The sequence below is a fragment of the Mizuhopecten yessoensis genome, unplaced genomic scaffold, assembly GCF_002113885.1.
Source record: "Mizuhopecten yessoensis strain PY_sf001 unplaced genomic scaffold, ASM211388v2 scaffold8131, whole genome shotgun sequence".
In the NCBI taxonomy this organism is placed as follows: Eukaryota; Metazoa; Mollusca; class Bivalvia; order Pectinida; family Pectinidae; genus Mizuhopecten; species Mizuhopecten yessoensis.
In genome coordinates, this window is record NW_018407394.1 from 221,053 (window position 1) to 245,102 (window position 24,050).

Below are 24,050 nucleotides of genomic sequence, written 5' to 3' on the forward strand. Positions count from 1 at the left end.
TATGAAGATTTTTTCATGAAATACTTATTTTCAATCTTCTAAATAGATACCTATTACTATCCAATCTCAAGTTAATTCTCATTTAATCTAAATAACTGCTTGTAAAAATACTATTGCAAAATCGATGAACAACATGGAATAAACATGACATTTCATCTCAATATGTGCGTCTTTAACTATGTCCATAGATATCCTTCTATTTATATTTTTATTTAACTTGACGATCAACTAAACAAGATTGTCCAAACCCACCTTGTCGAGACCTGTCTTGAGACGTTTCCGTGCAGTGCTGAGTTCCGTCTTTTTCATGACGACGAGTTTGGAGAAAATGCTGAGCAGCTCAAGATAGCTGGTTGGAGTGACATAGTTGTAACGACTGAGCTCGGACAGAAATCGTTCGGAATGACTCGTCACACTCATCTGAATCTCCTGACACATAATCACCTGTCAAACACAAAATATTACACTTATACACAAACCGTTCTCATTTCATACGACTGGGTATACACTCATACACAAACCGTTCTCATCTCATACTACTGAGTATACACTCATACACAAACAGTTCTCATCTCTCATACTGTACACTTATACAAAAAACATTCTCATCTCATACTACTGGGTATACACTCATACACAAACCTTTCTCATCTCATACTACTGGTTATACACTCATACAGAAACCATTCTCATCTCATACTACTGGGTATACACTCATACACAAACTGTTCTCATCTCTCATACTATACACTCATACACAGTGTGAGATGAGGTTTAGAACATAGTTATCAACATTAAGCCTTATGAGATGATATTTGATAGAGAATACTTATGATGGACAAGATGATGTAAAACATTCCTTATGAAATACAATGCTCATGAGAGTTTCCTGAGATTATGAGATACCATTCTCGGAAATAATGGGAAACCAGGTTATGCATTACCAGGAGCCTGTTCGTTTATGTGAATAAACTGGTTTAATTGTCTATCTGTAAATGTACTATCTCAGGGATAGAGCTTGATCGACCCGCACATGTTACTGCAGGCCTTGGAAGTCTTTGCCAAGGCTTACCAGAAAACAGCATCTGATTAGCAGGTCTGTCCCTATTTTAGAAACAAACAACCATGGACCAACTGTCCAACTACTTGGAACATGATAAATGAAAGCAACCCAAAAAACTTGCCACCATTACAAAAACCCTTGTATGGCTATCCAAACAAGAAACTGTTGTGTACTGTAAGCCTTTTGATTTAATACTCCAGTCAACGATAGACTGGCACAATGATAGAAATGAAGCCATTAATTGCTTACCAAACCTTCCATAACTTGATCTGTTGTGTCCAACTCGGGAATGTCGGTCAAGAATCTCATGGCTACTGACCGCAATGCATCTGGTGGCCACTCACTGAACCAATCTATGGTACAGCAGTTGACAAGGGCGGGGAACATCCTCAATCGTGCTCGGAACACTTCTCCCAAGGGACTGCAGGTAGTAAGGTAATGTATTATTCAATCACCAGGTTTAAACAAAAGGGCAGACATTTCATGAATCAACCATTTCATTTGTTAAACTCTCAATGGCCCATCAACACAATTAAGTCATATAGGGCCATATGGTGAAAATTGGAAAACACAAAAAGGGAATTCATACTAGCTACTACCTACTGTATATCAGAAAACTTCGCCCGTTCAAACTTGTGTCCCTCGCCAGTAAAATCTATATTCGCTTTTAATTTTTAATTTTAATTTTGCTCTAATTTTAATTTTTTTAATGTTTTTTTTTACATGTTTGACCCATGCGGCCTTGACAAAGTCATTTTAATCTACAGACCAAATATGAGAGACTCCACAACTTAATGGTTATGAAGATAAAGACGAAAATGACGACATCGAATGAGACAGCATTGCATATGCTCACAGGCATTTCATGGCAGAGGATCCTGGAACTAATAAAAATTGTCAGGTCTTTAAAAATTAAAAAAAACGGAATTATATCAAGGGAAGTAACTCTTGTCATAAGGTAACATACCTCATTGTGATGACTGTGTGGAGATTACTGCGTACACGTTTGGTGTAGCAGGCAAACAGGTTTGTTTTGGTTGGTTGGAGTTGTAGATCCTGAACGATGGGCTTCATGGCCGAGTATATCTGGTCCTGTTCGTCAAAGCCGTAGATGTTTGGTACGTCTCCTGCGTTCAGGATGTTGTTCAGATCTTCAAGGAACGATTCACTCTTGATCTGTGTAACAAATAAACAAGTTGATTGTTGACCATCATTTTTTCATTATCCCCACAAAACATTTTGTTATTTTATTAATTCTGTATTACAATGTAACAGACTAGTTTTGGCCTTTCCTTGGGTGGTCTCTTAACTCATTCACCCCTGAACACACATTTGAACTCTTCCAATTCAAATGTTGGAATAGTTCATTATGAAATTTCAGGGATGAATGAGTTGATAAATGTTTGAATATACTTATTGTGATCTTCACTTCAGGTGTGTTTGCTGACAATGAATTCATATTCACATAATAATTCATATTTTGTATAATGTGGAAAATTTATTATTCCACAACTGTTTTTTGCAATCAGATGATCCTGAGTACGGAAAGTGAACTTGTATTTTTGGAGAGTTCAAAGGTCATATAAAGATGTGACCTCTGCATACACCAATGAAAACTCTCCCAGCAGGTAGGCAAGTAAAAGGTGAGTGATCGGCCATGTCTAAGTAACAATTATGAGAGGTATAGATACAGAGCACAGACAGAGACTGGTGTAGACTTACCTGTGTATCAGAGAACAAGAAGACAACAGGTTTGTTCTCCAACCCCGCCTTCATCATCACCTTCCTCAAATCTTCCCTCCACTCGTTAGTCCCGTAGTTTTTGGCAAGTTCTATTTGGACGCATTCAAAGTCAGACCTATTTTTTGAGAAGAAAAAAATCAAAAATCAAAACTTTGACAATTTGAATAAAAATACTTGACTTCAAATCTGTCATAAGAAACAGAAATATAAGCATGCACCTCATTCAGTAAATCATAAAATTTTGATCTAATTAACATTAAATTTGGTAATACACCTTCAACAAATATTATTTACTGTTCATAATGAAGTTATGCTTGTACCTCAACAATGAATTATCTAAGAAGATAAGATTCAGCGCTAAATTTAGCCAACAGCAAACTGATTTCTTTGGTCCCCTGCAATTTGTTATAGACAAATGCATATACCATGTTTATCTCTAATAAGCCCAGGGGGCAAACGATCTTGTTGGCTTTTTACTGAAAAGCATTAGATATGGGTGGGCTTATTACCAGGCATGGGCTTATTGCCGATAAATACTGTAAATTACAAAGTATTTGTATCTTATTGTTACTTACATGTGTGAGGCCAGCCTTGTCAAGCTCTGACGACCACTGCCTCCCATACCCAGCAGGAGAGCGTTACCCATGGGTTGTCTGATAATACGACTGATTCGGCTGACGTGTTTCACTGCATCCATAAACAGTACAAGCTTCATCTGGGCAGTGGTGATCTGATTGTAGTCCTCCAAACTCTCCTCTAGTACCTTCACCATCTGAAATTCATTTGATAAAATTGAGTCTTATCATCAAAACAAAGGATCAGCTAGAACAAGAATTGATATAAGATTCTACGTAAGAAGTAAAGAAAGATGAATGCAAACTTATAGTCCCCTAAAGTAGTACAAGCGGGGAACTATTAACTCATTCACACCTGAAGACACATTTGAACTCTTCCAATTCAAAGGTTGGAATAGTTCATTATAACAATTCAGGGGTGAATGAGTTAATACATAATTCAAAAGAAGAATACAGACACAGTGATTGACCCACCCAGATGAAAAGGGTTTGTAATATGTACAAGTTACAGCATACCAGAAAAGTTTTGCTACAGTTTAATTTTCGCAACTTTCACCCTCCACATTGAGGCCAAATTTATCATGAAAGCCTTTAGTAGTACAATACATACAACATATCGTAACTAAAAGTGAAGGACGAAATCAGCACTGGACAAATATGGATTTTGGATATGGAGTGAAGGGCCAATAATTGTCTGATAAAGAGTATTGTTTGGAAACCACTTTGAATAGGTGTCCTAATAGGTGTTAATTCTGTGTTCTATAAGTAATAGACAATTGTTAAAACAAACCTTTTCGTGATCCCTCATCTCCAAGTATGGCTTGCTGTCACCAGTTCCAGGAGAAATGAAGTCCCCAAACAAGATGGGGAGCTGGTCAACGACCTTGTCAAACTCAAGGTCAAAGTCACTTTTCATCTTTTTCTTCATCAGATTGTCAAACCAGTTACGATCTTCATCATTAACAAGACGATCCTGGAATACTCGACAGCTCTCGTGGTACCACAGCTTGAGAATGTCATTCAGGCCCTGCATGTAGAGGCGGGGATAATTTAGGTCGAGATACAGATATATACAGTTATCATAACTTGAGGAATGTCATTGAGGACCAGCATAACTTGAGGATGTCGCTATAAGACTCAAGGAAGTAATACACTTGAGGATGATGTTCAGGGACGATCATTAACTGAGGATGCCATGTAGGGACTATCATGAACTTGAGGATGATGTTCAGGGACGATCATTAACTGAGGATGCCATGTAGGGACTATCATGAACTTGAGGATAATGTTCAGGGACGATCATTAACTGAGGATGTCTTGTAGGGACTATCATGAACTTGAGGATGATGGTCGAAGACTATCATAACTTTAGAATATTATGTTATAATTGAGGATATTGTTAGCGGACTATTATAACTGAGGATATTGTTGAGGGACTATTTCAATTGAGGATATTGTTGACAGACTATTGTGATTTGAGGATATTGTTGACAGAGTGAGACTATTGTGATTTGAGGATATTGTTGACAGACTATTGTGATTTGAGGATATTGTTGAGGGACTATTTTAATTGAGGATATTGTTGACAGACTATTGTGATTTGAGGATATTGTTGACAGACTATTGTGATTTGAGGATATTTATGACAGACTATTGTGATTTGAGGATACTTATGACAAGACCATTGTAATTTGAAGATATTGTTCAGGGACTATCATATATTGAAAAGGGGATCAAGGACTACCACAACTTGACAATGCTAAGTTCTAATATCATCAACATGATGAGTCTGTCTTAAGTAAATATTTAGGCTCTCAAATGGTTAACACTGATACTTGAGCTCAAACTCAGCTTGAGGCGGACTCCATGCGTTGAACCATGAGAATAAGTGGTTTGATTGTGATACAGAGATACACAACAGATTATATTTGATATCCCTGACTTGTACGATTAAAGAAATGTTACAACTGATGAAAGGTTAAGTAAGATTCTGGAAACATTGAGTTGGGATTTGAGAAAATCTAATCATGATCAATACCTCAACTGATTTCATCAAATGTACTGTACCAGCATAATATGTAACAAATATAAGAGAAAATGTAATATAAAAACTCAAAATGCATCATTATTCAACGAAATATAAATTAACTGTTAGATTGCTGTGATGTGATTTTGTAAAACTTTGATACCATTATCCATGTGTATTACTACTGTGAAAGAAAATAATATTACCAGTACAAATTGGGAAGCAAAGGGAGGTAATTGGAAAGGGACATATGGAAAGGGGAGCAAGTAGTAGATGAAGGGGAGGCAGGAGTCTAAGGGTCATAGGGGACAGATAGGTGGATGGGTAGGGGTAAAAGGGGACAGATAGGTAGGTAGGTGTGGGTCAAATGGGACAGATAGGTAGGAAGGTATGGGTCAAAGGGGACAGACAGGTTGGTAGGGGTCAAATGGGACAGACATGTAGGAAGGTATGGTTCAAAGAGGACAGACAGGTAGGAAGGTATGGGTCAAAGGGGACAGACAGGTAGAAAATTTAAGGAGTATGGCAGGATAGGGAGTGGAGGTAAGGAGTAGATGAAGAAGGAGAAGGTAGGGGTAGAAGGGGACGAATAGGTAGGAAGGTAGGGGATGAGTGGGACAAATAGGTAGGAAGGTAGGGGATGAGTGGGACAAATAGGTAGGAAGGTAGGGGATGAGTGGGACAAATAGGTAGGAAGGTAGGGGATGAGTGGGACAAATAGGTAGGAAGGTAGGGGATGAGTGGGACAAATAGGTAGGAAGGTAGGGGATGAGTGGGACAAATAGGTAGGAAGGTAGGGGATGAGTGGGACAAATAGGTAGGAAGGTAGGGGATGAGTGGGACAAATAGGTAGGAAGGTAGGGGATGAGTGGGACAAATAGGTAGGAAGGTAGGGGATGAGTGGGACAAATAGGTAGGAAGGTAGGGGATGAGTGGGACAAATAGGTAGGAAGGTAGGGGATGAGTGGGACAAATAGGTAGGAAGGTAGGGGATGAGTGGGACAAATAGGTAGGAAGGTAGGGGATGAGTGGGACAAATAGGTAGGAAGGTAGGGGATGAGTGGGACAAATAGGTAGGAAGGTAGGGGATGAGTGGGACAAATAGGTAGGAAGGTAGGGGATGAGTGGGACAAATAGGTAGGAAGGTAGGGGATGAGTGGGACAAATAGGTAGGAAGGTAGGGGATGAGTGGGACAAATAGGTAGGAAGGTAGGGGATGAGTGGGACAAATAGGTAGGAAGGTAGGGGATGAGTGGGACAAATAGGTAGGAAGGTAGGGGATGAGTGGGACAAATAGGTAGGAAGGTAGGGGATGAGTGGGACAAATAGGTAGGAAGGTAGGGGATGAGTGGGACAAATAGGTAGGAAGGTAGGGGATGAGTGGGACAAATAGGTAGGAAGGTAGGGGATGAGTGGGACAAATAGGTAGGAAGGTAGGGGATGAGTGGGACAAATAGGTAGGAAGGTAGGGGATGAGTGGGACAAATAGGTAGGAAGGTAGGGGATGAGTGGGACAAATAGGTAGGAAGGTAGGGGATGAGTGGGACAAATAGGTAGGAAGGTAGGGGATGAGTGGGACAAATAGGTAGGAAGGTAGGGGATGAGTGGGACAAATAGGTAGGAAGGTAGGGGATGAGTGGGACAAATAGGTAGGAAGGTAGGGGATGAGTGGGACAAATAGGTAGGAAGGTAGGGGATGAGTGGGACAAATAGGTAGGAAGGTAGGGGATGAGTGGGACAAATAGGTAGGAAGGTAGGGGATGAGTGGGACAAATAGGTAGGAAGGTAGGGGATGAGTGGGACAAATAGGTAGGAAGGTAGGGGATGAGTGGGACAAATAGGTAGGAAGGTAGGGGATGAGTGGGACAAATAGGTAGGAAGGTAGGGGATGAGTGGGACAAATAGGTAGGAAGGTAGGGGATGAGTGGGACAAATAGGTAGGAAGGTAGGGGATGAGTGGGACAAATAGGTAGGAAGGTAGGGGATGAGTGGGACAAATAGGTAGGAAGGTAGGGGATGAGTGGGACAAATAGGTAGGAAGGTAGGGGATGAGTGGGACAAATAGGTAGGAAGGTAGGGGATGAGTGGGACAAATAGGTAGGAAGGTAGGGGATGAGTGGGACAAATAGGTAGGAAGGTAGGGGATGAGTGGGACAAATAGGTAGGAAGGTAGGGGATGAGTGGGACAAATAGGTAGGAAGGTAGGGGATGAGTGGGACAAATAGGTAGGAAGGTAGGGGATGAGTGGGACAAATAGGTAGGAAGGTAGGGGATGAGTGGGACAAATAGGTAGGAAGGTAGGGGATGAGTGGGACAAATAGGTAGGAAGGTAGGGGATGAGTGGGACAAATAGGTAGGAAGGTAGGGGATGAGTGGGACAAATAGGTAGGAAGGTAGGGGATGAGTGGGACAAATAGGTAGGAAGGTAGGGGATGAGTGGGACAAATAGGTAGGAAGGTAGGGGATGAGTGGGACAAATAGGTAGGAAGGTAGGGGATGAGTGGGACAAATAGGTAGGAAGGTAGGGGATGAGTGGGACAAATAGGTAGGAAGGTAGGGGATGAGTGGGACAAATAGGTAGGAAGGTAGGGGATGAGTGGGACAAATAGGTAGGAAGGTAGGGGATGAGTGGGACAAATAGGTAGGAAGGTAGGGGATGAGTGGGACAAATAGGTAGGAAGGTAGGGGATGAGTGGGACAAATAGGTAGGAAGGTAGGGGATGAAGGGGACAAATAGGTAGGAAGGTAGGGGTTGAGTGGGACAAATAGGTAGGAAGGTAGGGTTAGAAGGGGACGAATAGGTAGGAAGGTAGGGGATGAGTGGGACAAATAAGTAGGAGGGTAGGGGATGAAGGGGACAAATAGGTATGGAAGGTAAGGAGAGAGGTGAAGAAGTAAGTTAGGAAAAGAGGAGTAAGAAATTACTAGAAGATTAGATATAAGGCTCTGTCGCGAGAAAAGGGGAAGGTACAAGGTCAAGGAGGACAACTCACAGATGGGTGTGGGGAAGGGGAAGGGGATGGGGGAGTCCTGAGCCTCTTGGAGTCACCACCATAATTTTGTACAATATCTGTCTCAATATGTGATTATACTGTGGGAGGTATATAAAATTGGAGCTGAACCAAAATGCCAAAACTAATCCAAAATCCAAAGCCTTTTTGAAAAGAAAACATCCTTTCAAATAAAATATAAACTGTGAATCAGAATGAAACATTGATTTGGTAATGAATAACAAATATTGGGTATTAATAATTATAATAAATATGTTGCAAGATTTAAAATTCCAATTCCAATGTTCAACAGATTTTTAAATCCTGCCTTTGTTGAACGATGAAACAAGCAAAGTGATGTGACCTTCAAAAGGTAAATAAATTTAAATCTAAAACTAATACAAAATAATCATCAACAAACAACAATTACGAACATAACATACTTACAAAAGTATGCTGAAATAGTCACATAATCAGCAAAATCATTATCTATCAAATACACAGAGCCCTGAAGTCATAATGACTAAAAGAAATCATTTCTAATTTTTAAAAAGTGTTTGCTTCCCTTGGTATGACATCACTTCCTGTGTTGATGTTGTCACTTCCTGTGTTGATGTGACCTCATTCTATTACCATTTTACATGTGATCAACATTTCTCATGCAGAAAGACTGTTTATTATATAACAACAAATAAATGTACATGTGTTTTTTAGTTCACCACAGCCGACATTCCATCAAATGCAACCTCATTGAACTTATCCTTTTCATATGCATTGAAGACAAATAAAAAATCAAAGATACAGCCTTATTAAAACAATAAAAGAAATACACACTGAAATTTTAAATATTTGCAGGACATATGAATATGCATGTATGCTATGTGATAGTGAGTATTTGAAGACGTAACCTACCTCTATCTTGCCTGGTTCTGACATGAGAATGCCTTGGAACACTCGGGATAAGTCACGCAGGTTGAAGGTGTAGTGAGACTTGGCTGGCGTGGGCAGTAGCTGTGAGCTGATCTCATTGTACACATTGATGCACGTGTCCACCAGGGAGTCCGTGTGTGATATCAGAGAATTGGCTAGAATATACAATGGATAAAATTATCACAATTATGCACTAGACTGCGGTATCATGGGATACTCTATGACCTCCCCCCCCCCCCCCCCCCCCCTAAGAATAGTGGCAATTTCCTGAAAGTATCTCTCTACCTGCATTATATTTTATTTCATTTTATATAAAACAATCAGTACTTTTAAAAATCGCTGCCCCTAAATAAACAATATATATAGTCATAAATTCTTCTTTCACTGTGTAAAGTTTACTTACGAATCCAAGACTTGAGGATGGCACTGAAGATTTTCTTCTTACTGTGGTCCTCCATCTCTGTGAATGCCAGCAGGTTGAAATGTCGCACGAGACGTGCAGAGATTGGGTTACGCCCACCTCCGGGGGGTCCCATGGCACAGCAAAAGTTCACATCCACCAACTTACGGAACTCACCTGGTGGAGAAAAAGATCCATTAAGTGATAGTTTTCTTTGTTTTAATAAAGAATTTATTCAGAGTTATTTCTTGATGTAACATATTTTTACTTCATTCTTAACTTGAAACTTGAAAAATTAGATTATTTGGTAGTTTCATGACCAAGAAACATCACATGGACAATAAACTATGAAACTGATGGTAATGATGTTACATTATAAAAATGTGCTCCAAAACATTTTGGCCAAAATTCAGGTATATCAATTCAAACATTTCTAAAGATAGAAAAAACTTAAGTTATGATAATGGAGTCACAGACAAAAAAACAAACAAAAAAGTAAATTTCACAAATAATGAATTGTATTAAAAAAAATAACAGTCTGACTCACCAATAGCTTTTCTGTCGTACCATCCGTTAAAGTCGAGCCACTGACGAATCAGCTCAATTGGAGGCTGGGCACCAAACGTCTCAAGGGCGGGCATGTTCAAATCATCAATGAAGAAGATGAAGTACTTCCCTAAAGGAGGACCAAACACTCCCTTACGCCTAAAATCAATCAAAAAGAGCAATATTTAAAGTATAAATCATCAAAAAAACTATCTTTTTCTGCATCATTTAAAACTGATCTTCATCTCCTTTGCAGCAGTAAACATATTTTGAAATCCAACTTATCCAGGATATTTTCAAATTTAGGTACTTACTGTGAAACTGGAAATTATTGTGGTGTGGAAATGGTAACATTTTTCGAGATAATGAGGAAAAGTGATAAAGGATAAATAAATCCAAAATACCCATACAAAACATAATTTATGTAAATAAATAGATTATTGCTTGTATATCTATTTAAGTGATACACGCCCGACTAGCATAGTGTTCAGATCCAGTGCCCATATTGGACCATATTGTTGATGTTATTACTTATATATTATGTATTCAGATTTAAGAACCATGGCTAACATGAAAACTTCCACACTACAATCAGTTTGAAGAGTCATGTGTATACTTCCACAAATGAGAATTTCCGTTTCTACAGTACAATCACATTGGTTTCCTATTTTGAAGATTTGAGTTTATCTTAAAGCTTTGAGTCTTACCTCTTGTCCAGTTTGCCATCAATCAAGTCCTGGGTCTGATTGGCGCTTGTCTTGGCTGAGAACACAATGAACTCCGGAACATACTCTTTGGGCATCTTAGTGGTCAGTTTGTCAGCGATGGTCAAGGTCTTACCAGTACCGGTCGGACCAACACATAGCACCTGTGAACAGTCAAGATGACAAATTTAAAGTAACAACACCAAATGAGTTAATCTATATCTTTTTCATCTATTTGTCATTCATTTAGATTTGCATTAGAAAGAGAAGTTTGTATAAAGAATGGCCAAACCGACATACAGTGGAACCTACTCATTATGATAGCGGTTATTATGATAAACAGCTTTATTTAATATTTTTGTATATATATAAAGATAAAGATTTGTTGTTTTCATGTCCTACGAGAAATTTTCATTTTCATTTTTAGATTCGTCTTGTGGATATATTGGTAGTGTTTATGAGACAAGGGAGATAACTGTACCGTCTTCCTGTTTAGTAGTAGCATCTCCAGGATGGCAGCACTCCTGATGGTATCAATAGTGGGTACAATGATGTCAGAAAACTTGGTGTCAGGGGCTACCTGGAACTCTGCGCGACCATATAACCAATTTCTCCACGTCACCTGGTGTCATCAAGGATCAAAGTTACAATTTGTAAATTACCAATGATATATCTGGAACAGTCCTTTTCAACAACTATTTCAATTAACAACTTCTAATGAAATACTTCTGAGTATCCAAACAGTCATACACAGATGGGCTTTCCCCAGTGTCCATGTCTACTATGAAAATTTCATTCATCTAGAAACTGTCTTTCTAGAAGCGAAACAAACATGCAGAGTAGCCCCTAAGATTGCCAAAGATCATAACTTTTTTAGTAAATATATAAATAGTAGCTTTTGTAGTTGAAACAAATGAAACGAACAATACAATCTTGATCTTATTTGGACTTTGTGTTATTTGTATAAATGTTATCTCTAATTAGGTACTAATGTGCACTAAACACAGTTATGTGGTACTCATACAATTTTGATTCACCCCTAGTATTTTGTAAACTGTCTTATATTAAAAAATGTCCTGGTTCCCCATCTGTGATTTTATTCTTACAAATATTTTCGTTAAAAACATGAGTTTCATCCCAATCTGTAAAACTAGTAGTTAACAATAGTCTTTATAGTAATAATATAAGAACCAACAGGTCTGAAATGAAAATTCTATGTATCTTAAATATATAACATTAACAAAAACATGTTAAGTCAACCAGTGATTGTCCTCATCAGCAATTTCTTAAGTCCAATCTCGGATTCTTATTTCTTTTAAATAATCTGTTTAATCAGAAATATTCGTTTCCTGATTTCCAAAAATGGTCATAATTGAAATTAACAAACATTTTGTTATCTAATATCCAAGGACAATTACTGTAGATAAAATTGAAAATAGTAAACAACAATTAAAAAAACTTATTAAGAAATGGTCCAAGTTTGTATCAACTAAAATTAAATAGATTCCTAGGTATCTTAAGGTGGGTCCATCCTTCTCAAATTTAGTGCCATTGCGCAGGAAGTTGCGCATGTCTGCTAAATTTCAGAATGATTTATGGTAACCTAACGACATCACGCTTGGATTAAACAAGTGTCATCAACAATTATTAACAACAATTAAGAACGTCAAAAAAATATGAAAACTATCCAGGGCGACCATCTTTTATAACTCCCGTAAATAAGAACGAAAGTCGTATACACCGGAAGTTTACCATCGCAGCTGATGACAGCGATATGACAGCTGCTGGGGATGAAGTCTGGAAGTGAAAAAATATGTGCTTTCCTTTGTTATTGCTCACTTATCTACATGTTGAATAGAACGGAATAAGTCATTTCGTAGGATGGAAAAATTATGACCGTTACCCATCACACTGACGGCGACACTTCTCTACTGTACTAAAGGTATTGATGTTGAAAATTTCATTCGAAGCATTACAGCAATTCTGTCTTGACTGTTGACAGAGATTTTGTTCAGAAATAATTAATAAATGGCAGTGTAAACAGCGTCAAGTGATACGAAAGAACGTCTGAAAACTGCAACTGAAAATAAATGTCTCGAGTCACCATCTTTGACCCTAAGGAACTATGACTACAAGGACCCCCATACCGAACCGAAGCATTCAGACAAGAGTAGACGAGTTACTACAATGAGGTAAATATATAGTGTCATATTATATAGTGCACAGGTGTTTGTGCAGATTGTCATATTGTTTACTTTCTTATCATACTCTCAGCAAACCCCTGACCAAACTTGTTTCACATAGAACATCAATGTGTTTTTCTCTGTGTATCAGTTTGTAGGGGGGGGGGGCTCAGATTAGGTACTGACAGGAGCCATGAGCAGCTTTCTAGATTTAGGAAAAGGTAGGAAATAAATTAATATATTACAGGTACTTTTCTTTCATTTTTTTTGTTTCATGTGTTGTAGGTTAATTCAGCTTACAGTGCATTATACTCTTTTCCTCTTTACATGTAATCTCTGTTTTAGGGAGTGAAATTTAGTTATATATCTTATCAGGTTGCATTTCAACTCAAAACATCAAAGTAACCAATTTCAATGAAATATTTCAAAATTAGTAAACAAATCACTTTGTTTCTTATTGTATTTGTAGCGTATTGTGAACAGTGTATCAAATGTTTTTTGTCAAATTATATTCATATCTTAACAAATCAGAGTAAATTTTTAAAAGATGCATAATTTGATTTTTATTATTACAGGAAGTAAGGACAGAGTAAAATACAATAGGCCAAACCTGGATATATCAAATCATAGAGAATAATTTATAAGGTCATAGGTCATCACAACAAGGGTGGAAAATGAATAGAAACAACATAATTGCAGTTTCGTATATAACCAGGTAATAGCAAAGTAACAACAGATAATTTGATAAAAGTCAGATCAAATGTAAAAAACCCTGATATACTGAAATCTATCATGTGAAAGTTAATGTGTAATTGCTGCTGCTAATGTCTCTAAGATTGATTTCTGGTGATATATTAATCAAGAGATTAATTAAAATTTTGTTATTAAAAGTCGCGTTTGTTTTATTTTAATAATACTGTATTCTACATGTATATATATATTATTGCTAGCTTATCTACTAACATGAAAGTAAAAACTATCAATATTTATCATTCCTGTTAGTTTGGTTGAAGACCAGGTATAATTATGCAGTATTAGTATAATTTGATGCAGTAATTTCTAAATTATGACTTATGTGATTATCAATAAGATATTGTAAAGCACTACATGTATATAGTCATAATTATATATACATGTAATTGTAATATGGATTCTGCATACCAGGTTTTTGTTACAAATCATTAAATTTCTTTTTCTTTTTTTACAGGAATGTTCTAGGTCATGGATATTTATGCAGAAAGCATTATGTAAGAAGACACAGGATAGAAACAAAACTCTTACAATTAATGTAAAATAAAAAAATAAAAAAAAGCATAGGTCCTGTAAATGTGTTATTAATTTGATACATAAAATTCATACTACAATGTACATACTCCAAAAACAAATATTCCTATCTTTACTTCATATTCTGTATTATGTTTCAAAATTGTGATTTGATTAAAACCAATGTAAGTTTTTGAAATGTGTTTTATTCATTTTTTTTCTCTCCTGTTATAAAATGACTAAAATACATAGTAAGTTAACTTAGTAAATATTAATAACTTTCCAAGAATTTATATCTCTGTGAATTTTCTCTCATTTAAAGGTGTCAGTAAGTCAGGTTTTGGTAAAGTCGGCTGTCTGTTAAATAAGGTCTATTTAGTAAGGTGTCAGGAAAGTCAGGTGTTGGTTAAGTCAGGTTTAACTTATATTAACTGTGACTGACCTCCTGGTTCTTGTCACCTTCCTCCTCGTCAGGGTCATCACTCTTCTGGTTGCTGCTGATGCCTCCATCTTCCAGATAATAGTCATACACCAGCCCCTCCGAGGGGAAGACCATCTTGGTCTGTACAAAGCCAAAAATTAAATGTTAAGTTTCATAGTCAATTGGCTATTAAGAATAATTACAGGATTTTTTTATTTATTTTTATTTTTTCAACAGTTTTTGATAAAATGGTGCAATAATGCATGAAACAGTAGAACTTGTTTGATTCAGATTTAAATAAATGAGAAAAACCCTTGTTCCATATAGAAAGTAAAATGTCACCACTTAAAATTGTTTGTTTTATTACCTTGAACACTGTTAAAATAATTCCAACTTTTGTTCTTGGTCCTGACATCCTCATGTTAGAACGATATCAGGCAATAAGTATTTTACATTTGTATAAAGATTTAAATTAGATTGGTAAAACTTGTTTTTAAGCCTTGAAAACTGTAATGCCTTCTTTTTCTCAAAACACATATAGAGAATAGATCAGGAATCTACCCATGGAAATTCTTCTGTAAATATTAAGCAAGAGGCCCATAGGGCCTGTATCGCTCACCTGGATATCAAAAGTAATCCTGGCAAAATATTCTCCAAATAAGATCCAAGGGAATGGGCCAGACCCCAAGGCCAATCCTTGTATCATATCTGTATTAGATTTTTCATGTCCAGCAATTTTATGTATGGTTATGGGGTGGGGATCTCAACTGATTCCAAGGTGAGATTCAGAAACTAGGTCCCTAGGGTTATGGCCAGACCCCAGGATCAATTATAATATCATGACTGCATTCGTCTCTTTATGCCCAGCATTTGTATATACAGTTTTGGGATGGGGATCACAACCGTTTCAAAGTTATGACCCATGGACTATGTCTCCAATGGTGGGGCCAGACCCCTGAGCAATCCTGGAAGCATATGTGCATTCTTTTTTTTTATACTCAGCAATTGTATATATGGTAATAGGGTGGTGATCTCAACCTTTTCCAAGCAATAAACTATTGTTTGCTCCACCCTATAGCCAAGGGGATCAGCCCCACTACTTATATAATTTGAATCCCTGCCTCCCATGAATGCTTCCAATCAAATATGATTGATATACAGTGCATAGCCAAATTGCCCCCTTTTGGCCATGCCCTTCAGCCTCCCCCTGGGGGTCAGCCCCACCATTTGTAAATTTTTGAATTCCCACTACCTAGGGATGCATCCAGTTAAATATAGTTGATATCAATCTCTTAGTTCAAGAGAAGAAGAGTGTCTTAAAGCAATATAGCCAAATAACCCTTTTTGTCCCCACCCCTCAGCCCCCTGGGGGGGGGAGGGGGGTCAGCCCCACCATTTGTACACTTTTGAATACCCGCCTCTCATGAATGCATCTGACCAAATATGATTGATATCAAGTGCATAGTTCTACAGAAGAAGTCATTATAGCAATTAAGCCAAATTGCCCCCTTTTGGCCCCGCCCTTCCACCCCCTGGGGGGTCAGCCCCACCATTTGTACAATTTTGAATCCCCACTACCTAGGGATGCTTTCAGCCAAATCTGGTTGATGTCCATCTTTTAGTTGTAGAGAGGAGTCGCTTAAAGCAATATAGCCGAATAACCCTGTTTGGCCCCACCCCTCAGCCCTCTTGGGGGTCAGCCCCACCATTTGTACAATTTGGAATCCCCACTTTCTAGGGATGCTTCCAGTAAAATATGGTTGATATCCATCTCTAAGTTTCAGAGGAGAAGTCACTTCAAGCAATATAGCCAAATTCACCCCTTTTGGCCCCACTCCTCAGTTCCTTTGGGGGTCAGCCCCACCATTTGTATAATTTTGAATCCCCGCCTCCCATTAATGCTTCTGACCAAATATGATTGATATCCATTGCACAGTTCTACAGAAGAAGTCAATTATAGCAATATAGCCAAATTGTCCCCTTTTGGCCCGCCCCTCAACCCCTGGGGGGTTAACCCTACCATTTGTACAATTTTGAATCCCCACCACATAGGGATGCTTCCAGTCAAATTAAGTTAAATTCCAATCAGTGGTTAAGAAGAAGAAGTCGTTTGAAGAAATTGTTGATGTACAGACGACGGAGGATGGACGGAGGACGGACGGACGACGGACGTAGCGGTATGGCATAAGCTCACCTTGGTCCTTTGGACTAGGTGAGCTAACAGGGTTATTTGTATGTAAACCAAATGCTGTTCTCTTTAATATTACACTACAAGTGTACCTCGTTCTTGGCCATATTTTCCTGGAGCCAGTTGGAGAACTTGGTCCAACTGTCGTTGTCACCAGTACAGCCGACAGACCACACGAGACTGAAGAAGAACCACGGCTCTATCAGTTCCCCCAATCGGTCAAGACTCTCCTGAGGGATGACCGGATCACCCTGTAAACATGAATCGTGTTTCAATCGGTCAGGAATATGTCTAAATGACAAGTTGATTAAAAATATTAATAGTGTTGCTTATAAGTTCAAAATGAGTATCCCTATATAGTTTGTCAATGTTTTACATTATAGATCGTATAACATTATTCCTACGTAAATCTTTTAATGCTACAACTATCAATATTACATATACATGTAATATGAAATTATGAAAAAAAAAATAAGAAACAAAAAAAACAGAACATTTCTGATTATTTTTCGTTTCATAATATAACACATCTTACCATTATAACGAAAAAATATAATGAAGAAGATGATGAATTAAAATACAATTTAATGAAACAAAGTAAACATGTTGTATGGCTTAAATACAATGTATACTAGATTACTGCCCTTGTTAACAATTGTATCATTATACATGATATGGCAACTTACATCATTGTATATTTATCAAGATTTCAAAATCAATGAAATTCAATTCATAATCAAAACTTGTAAAACAACAATATACAAGCTTGAATAAAAATAGAATAGAATTGTTATAAAGATATTGTATATACATATATTATATATGGTCAAATAAAGATATTATATGTATACGGTATAGATATGCTTTTGTGCACTAATTAATGAAATATGTAATTCCCAAATTTTAGTCAATATAATGATAGTGACAGAATATAATGTCTAAAAATATATGTGATAAAGCTAGCTTATTCTACGTAAATTTACCAAAAACAAAAAGTGAAATTGTTAGTACTGCCCACTTAGCTATTTTCTAAACTATATAGCCTTAACTATGGAAACTACTTCATTTCCAGCTCAACCATTGAAACCAATTTAGTCTAATCTAGCGTGACACCCTGGTACAGTGACGTTCAACTGAAGTTCAATGCTACACAGCTGAACATTTTATCAATTTTACAGAATGTGTGGTGCTGTAAAAAATGTTACCCCAGAAGTGAGTTTGTTGAGAAGATACTGTGTGGATATTGATCAATGGAGAAGAGGTTACAACACAGATAGAGTGATACATGAATCTGTACATTTGAAATATAAAACATGAAAACTGACCTAAATATATTACCCTATCTTATTTATCCTGCAATAAGCCCAAGGGGGCCAACACATAATTTCTGACTCAAAGTAGGGGCGTGGCTTATTACAGGACAATGAAATAAAAATGTGAGGGCATTTCTACTGCATTGCAATAGATATTGATGGGCAGGCTTATTACCAGGCGTCGGCTTATTGACAGATAAATATGGTAAACGATTGCTTTTTCTCTATCATCATACCATATTTTTCACTTTGATTAGTTTCTGTTGGACATTCTGTTTTCAGTTAAACATATTTTCACTTTGGTATTTCATGAAGTGATTCATCCTCGATACTAGACTCCAGGTGTTATGTTCACTTTCGCTCTCTACATCCCTGAAATATGTCATAGTAAAAGTTAAGGCACAAAGAAGGCTGTTTGATTGGTCTTGACCAACCGTTAGCTTGGTACCTGTCCTTTGAAGATTACAAAGGAGCGACACCCGACTTCAAAGCCAGTCATTGTTTACTGTTAGTGACCGTGAGATTCTTTTGATGTACATCAAAGGATCAAACTAGTCTTCTTGTCTCATCAACAAGGTGGTGCACACTGAACCTTCAATTTTGCTATGACATATTCCAGGAGTGCAGAGAGCGTAACCTCTGGAGTGTCGAGGATGAAAGTGACCCCTGGAGTGTCGAGGATGAAAGTGACCCCTGGAGTGTCGAGGATGAAAGTGACCCCTGGAGTGTCAAGGATAGAAGTGACCCCTGGAGTGTCGAGGATGAAAGTGACCCCTGGAGTGTCGAGGATGAAAGTGACCCCTGGAGTGTCGAGGATAGAAGTGACCCCTGGAGTGTCGAGGATGGAAGTGACCCCTGGAGTGTCGAGGATTGAAGTGACCCCTGGAGTGTTGAGGATAGAAGTGACCCTTGGAGTGTCGAGGATGGAAGTGACCCCAAGAGTGTCGAGGAAAGAAGTGATTGGTTTCTATTAGACATCCTGTTTTTAGTTCCATGTCTAATATTCCTCCAATCTTCGATCTATCAATTAAAGTGACTATTGACATATAACAGTACTAATTGTAACAGAGATTGTTATGAAGTCTCCCAAGCTATACCTACAATCATAAAACAGCAGTTTTTATCACTTTCATTAAAGAACATTAAGATTGGCCAAATAGAATTGCAGCCCAACAGAAGTTACATTATAACCAAAACTATCTAAGGAGACAATGGCAGCCTCCATGTATAAGTAAAACTTTAAGTTGGTGATTTGAGTCTGACAAGTATAACGATGTCAGCCAAACAGAATTACAATGATAGCTGCGGGTAATCCTGTAACAATGATAGCTGTGGGTAATCCTGTAACAATGATAGCTGTGGGTAATCCTGTAACAATGATAGCTGTGGGTAATCCTGTAACAATGATAGCTGTGGGTAATCCTGTAAAGAAATTGGTGGCAGTGGAGGGTTAATAGCATCATGTTATAAAAGCGTGTAGCAGAGCTTTATAAACAGTTTGTGGTCTAGCTGTGTGATTATGAATTAAAAAGCAGGGTTTCTGAAAAACAAAATACTTATATACTGATTCATTTTATATATATATGGATATATATCAGAGGCCATCCCACTTAACACCAGAAATGCAAATTCCCAAATATCCTCAACTCATTATTTTGTTTCACCTCAATAAATTTTCAACTCATTAAGATTCACTTGTTATGATCCTTTAAACTTAATTTTGATAAATGAATTATTTTGTTCTTGACAAAAAATAAGTTCTTTCTAATTTGTTATTTTACCAGGTAATTAAACATTTAATGACAGATAATAATCTTAAATAATTTGCATTTCTGCTGTATTTATCTTTGATCAAAACAGGCACTTACACATAATGATATCAATACACCTTTTAACTATTTAACATATTCATTCTATTAATGTTCACTCAGCCCTCCCCCCCACTCCCCTCCATATTTTTTGTACTTTTTTTTTGGTTTTGAACGTAAATTGGTTTGTGGGCTGAGGATTTTTATTTATTTTTATTAAATATTACTTTCCAAACATTCAAGCTAAAATAATTTGGGTTTTGAAACAGTAGTTGGTATGATGTACAATGTTATGATGGTCAGCATGATCTGTAAGCTTTGAAAATGTGTGGTTTGTGGAAAGGGGGATGGTGAAGTTGGCAGTGGGGGACTGGTCAACAGAATGAATAGGAACAAATTCTCTTTTTTTTTTTTTAATACAACTTCATTAAAAGAGACTTAAAATGGTAAAGTTCCAAATACATATAACATTTTTTTTTCAAATTAGATTTTAAAAAAAAATCATGAGTATAAGTGCCATAAAGTGTGGTGCCCGAGGCTAGGTGCTATACTAGTCATGCTAAGTGTGTGTTTCCACCACATGTATATGTATCCTGGCATGCAGCTTACCACTCGCCGCCGACTTGGCTGTTGTTAGAGGGTGACCAAACAGTGTTACTATGTCATCAAGGTAAGGCAGGTATATCACACAATAATCTCTAATCCCTAACCTCCAAACCCTTACTATTATATCAAGGTAAGGCAGGTATATCACACATTAATCTCTAATTCTTAACCTCCAAACCCTTACAATCATATCAAGGCAAGACAGGTATATCAATTATCACACAATAATCTCTAATTTCTAACCTCCAAACCCTTACTGGGTCATCAAGGTAAGGTAGGTATATCACACAATATTCTGTCTAACCCCTAAAAAATCTTCAACCCTTACAGTTACTATGACATTGACTCATTGAGGTAACATAAGTATATTATACAGGCAAATCCCAGAGTAAATCTTCAACCTTAAACTGATGTATGGCAGGTGTATTCCAAAATTATCCCCAACTCCTAAATAATCTCTAAACCCTTACTTGCATTTGGACAGGATCAATATGTCACACAATAATCTCAAACCTCTTGATAATAATTCAAAACCCTTATTTTTATATCATCAACCCCTAAATTATTTCCAAACCCTTACTAAGGGCCCTACACACATCACTTTCTCCATGACCGTGAGATATTAATCAAAGTCGAAATAGTAATGAGACTGAAATGATAACTTTTCTAGGGTACATTATCACACATGACATATACAGGGAATGTAATTAAACGGCTATATATTGATATACGGGGATTCACACAAATTGAAGTGTAATGAATATATACATGTTCTATTAGAGGGAGTCCATCACTAGAGAGTGAAGCTGAAATAAATCTCTAGGTCATCACAATACAAAATTAACCACTAGAACTTCATGTCCTCCTATAAATACATCACACAAGATAATAAATCTACTTAATTTAAAAAAATAACATAAAAGCAAATATTGCACAATCAAGCTAACATCCACTTGAAATCAAAAGAAAATCAAAACAAAATGTAGTAATCACTACTGTATCAAAATTGATAATGTATATATATCTAAATGCTGGAAAATTTACACACTATTTAGATATTAGATCACAGCACACACAAAAGCGTGGGGAAGCTTATTAAATACTGTTTTCAAATGGGAATTATATTAAAATTTTAATGAAACTGAACAGCAAAATTCAATATTAAGATTGAAGCATTGTGGAAATTTGTAAATAAATTGTTACTATTGTTAACAGGTTATTGCAATATTTTAGGTATTTTTGAAATGCTACTAGTCTCATATTGAAATTAGGACCAATAATTCATAAAGCATATAACCAACAAAAAGTAGCGGTTGTATCTTTCAACATAGAACTTTATGAACGTTTACAATCTTTCTTATTCAATTGATAATTTTTGGATAACAAACATGTTTTCTTATCAATATAATGGTTAAGATTGTATACCTAATTCTTTGAAAGAAAGAAAGAAGGGAAACAAACAGATAAGTAAACAAAATCGGGAGATCTGGTTAGGTCAAACACAGCGAGAACAACTAAGAACGGTTGTGGAAAGTGTAGCTTACCTCCTGAGGCACAAATGGGGTGAAGAAACATTCAACCATTTTCAGTAAACTGAATACCAAGTTGCAGTCCACTGTCGGGATAGCCTCCTTGATATTTTTCCTCACAAACTTGATGGCAGGCTGTGAGGTGGAAATAGGCATATTTAATAGGCAATTCATTCAGCAGAATTCATGCTAATCCTATAAAATGTATCTCATATACAGCAGATTACTTATATTGCACAAGATGAATACTCGTCAGTGTCAGTTTGAAGGGCAAATTGATAGCAAATTCTAGTATCTCATTAATAAATATAAGACCCATATAAAGATTGAACAAACACCCGTTATTTTTACTTCTGTGAATTTAAATAGCGTAATTGTTCCCATCAAATTGTGACAACAAGTCCTTGGGATTTTAATTGCCTTACACAGTATCTAAATTAGTCTGAAAATACTGTTGAATGTATGTCAGTAGTAGAAAAACATAAGACTACTACAGAATAATAGATAACAAACAAGAACACAAATTAGCTCCAACTTTAACACCGACCGAAAAATAACCTTTACAATAAGCACAGAAAAACAGATTTCATATGTTACCTCCATATAGGTTTCAAACAGCTGTTCCAGTTTTTCTTTGTGCGGATAAATGGCTTCTGGCAGTTGTCGCAGCCAGCACTCTACAAATGGTTTAAGCCCGATGTAGCTGGGCTCTAAGTATACCATACCACATCGGCTCACAGTAGCAGGGGAGGCAACTGCAAGATCCTGGACCTCAAACATCATTGTCATGTCCTGGAATAAAGCATCAAATTTATCACCCTATTCAGCCGGTAAATGTATAAAAAAAATAACAGAATATGACTATTCATGTTTGATCTACCTGATCTGCTAGATTTTACAGGGTGTCAGATAAGAAGGTGTTACTGCATCATGTCACTTAAGGCTGTATGCTACCTTATTTTTACATGAAGACTTAAGCTACCTTATTGATAGCTTAAGACTTAAGGATGTATGCTACCCATTGAGAAATGCATCTCCTTCATAAAAGAGTTCCAAACAATGATAAAGTAATAATCCCGTAAAAAGGCCTCAAAGAGTCAACAAGAGGCCCATCAGTCCTATATCTGTTGTTGTTGGTGTAGCTTACCCCTGAGGCACAATTGGGATAATTAAACATTCAATAATTTATAGCAGTTTCATCTGTAATCTGAACTAGACAGGAAGTTCAAATGTTGCTAATTTTAGACCAACATGGCCATCTCAGATTTTGTATTAATCAACAGAATTGAAACAGCAAAACTTGAAAATGAGTAATGTTTGATAATGAAAATTGTTACTTTTTCGCCTCTTTTCTACTTTACCTCAGAAAGTTTGATGATCTCTCCGCTGCTGAGGCAGAGTTTCTTGTTGTCGTCAAGCACAGTGTTCATGTTCTCAATCCACACGGCATCTACGGGCCCATCAAACACGTACCACCTCTTCTTGTTGTCTGTGGCCGAGGCACCTCCACGAATCAGTGATGACAGGATACCGTCCGTCCTGGAAATTAGACGGACTTCTATCATACCCATGATATGGTCATACCCATGATATGGTAAACGTTTGTTATGAAAAACAGGTAATTTCAGTCCTTATGTAATTCAAAATAATCCTGTAATTTGTCCTGTGTATAGTCACGTGGCACAATGTATCTTATTTTTTGCACTCAAGTAGGTCAGTTTACCTAAATGTTTGTTGATGGTTTCTGTCATCCTCATATTAA

At 37.1% G+C, this 24,050-nt stretch overlaps 1 protein-coding gene across 7 annotated transcripts in view; it reads right to left on the reverse strand.

Moving 5' to 3' along the window:
- LOC110455083 (dynein heavy chain 1, axonemal-like) overlaps positions 1-24,050 on the reverse strand; it is a 93,328-nt gene that overhangs the window by 36,664 nt on the left and 32,614 nt on the right. For 2 of the 7 annotated variants that reach the window (XM_021505017.1, XM_021505018.1), the window contains exons 38-56: positions 23,650-23,827; positions 22,886-23,080; positions 22,304-22,423; positions 20,763-20,780; positions 17,125-17,283; positions 14,866-14,985; positions 12,730-12,774; positions 11,459-11,599; positions 10,981-11,141; positions 10,275-10,432; positions 9,731-9,904; positions 9,310-9,482; positions 8,845-8,853; positions 4,172-4,408; positions 3,382-3,578; positions 2,786-2,921; positions 2,031-2,239; positions 1,313-1,484; positions 253-444 (exon numbers count right to left, since the gene is read on the reverse strand). In XM_021505017.1, the coding sequence (XP_021360692.1) occupies positions 253-444; positions 1,313-1,484; positions 2,031-2,239; positions 2,786-2,921; positions 3,382-3,578; positions 4,172-4,408; positions 8,845-8,853; positions 9,310-9,482; positions 9,731-9,904; positions 10,275-10,432; positions 10,981-11,141; positions 11,459-11,599; positions 12,730-12,774; positions 14,866-14,985; positions 17,125-17,283; positions 20,763-20,780; positions 22,304-22,423; positions 22,886-23,080; positions 23,650-23,827 (2,794 nt within the window). The remainder of the gene's footprint in view (positions 1-252; positions 445-1,312; positions 1,485-2,030; positions 2,240-2,785; positions 2,922-3,381; positions 3,579-4,171; positions 4,409-8,844; positions 8,854-9,309; positions 9,483-9,730; positions 9,905-10,274; positions 10,433-10,980; positions 11,142-11,458; positions 11,600-12,729; positions 12,775-14,865; positions 14,986-17,124; positions 17,284-20,762; positions 20,781-22,303; positions 22,424-22,885; positions 23,081-23,649; positions 23,828-24,050) is intronic. The other 5 variants (XM_021505022.1, XM_021505023.1, XM_021505020.1 and 2 more) reach the window with 4 other exon arrangements.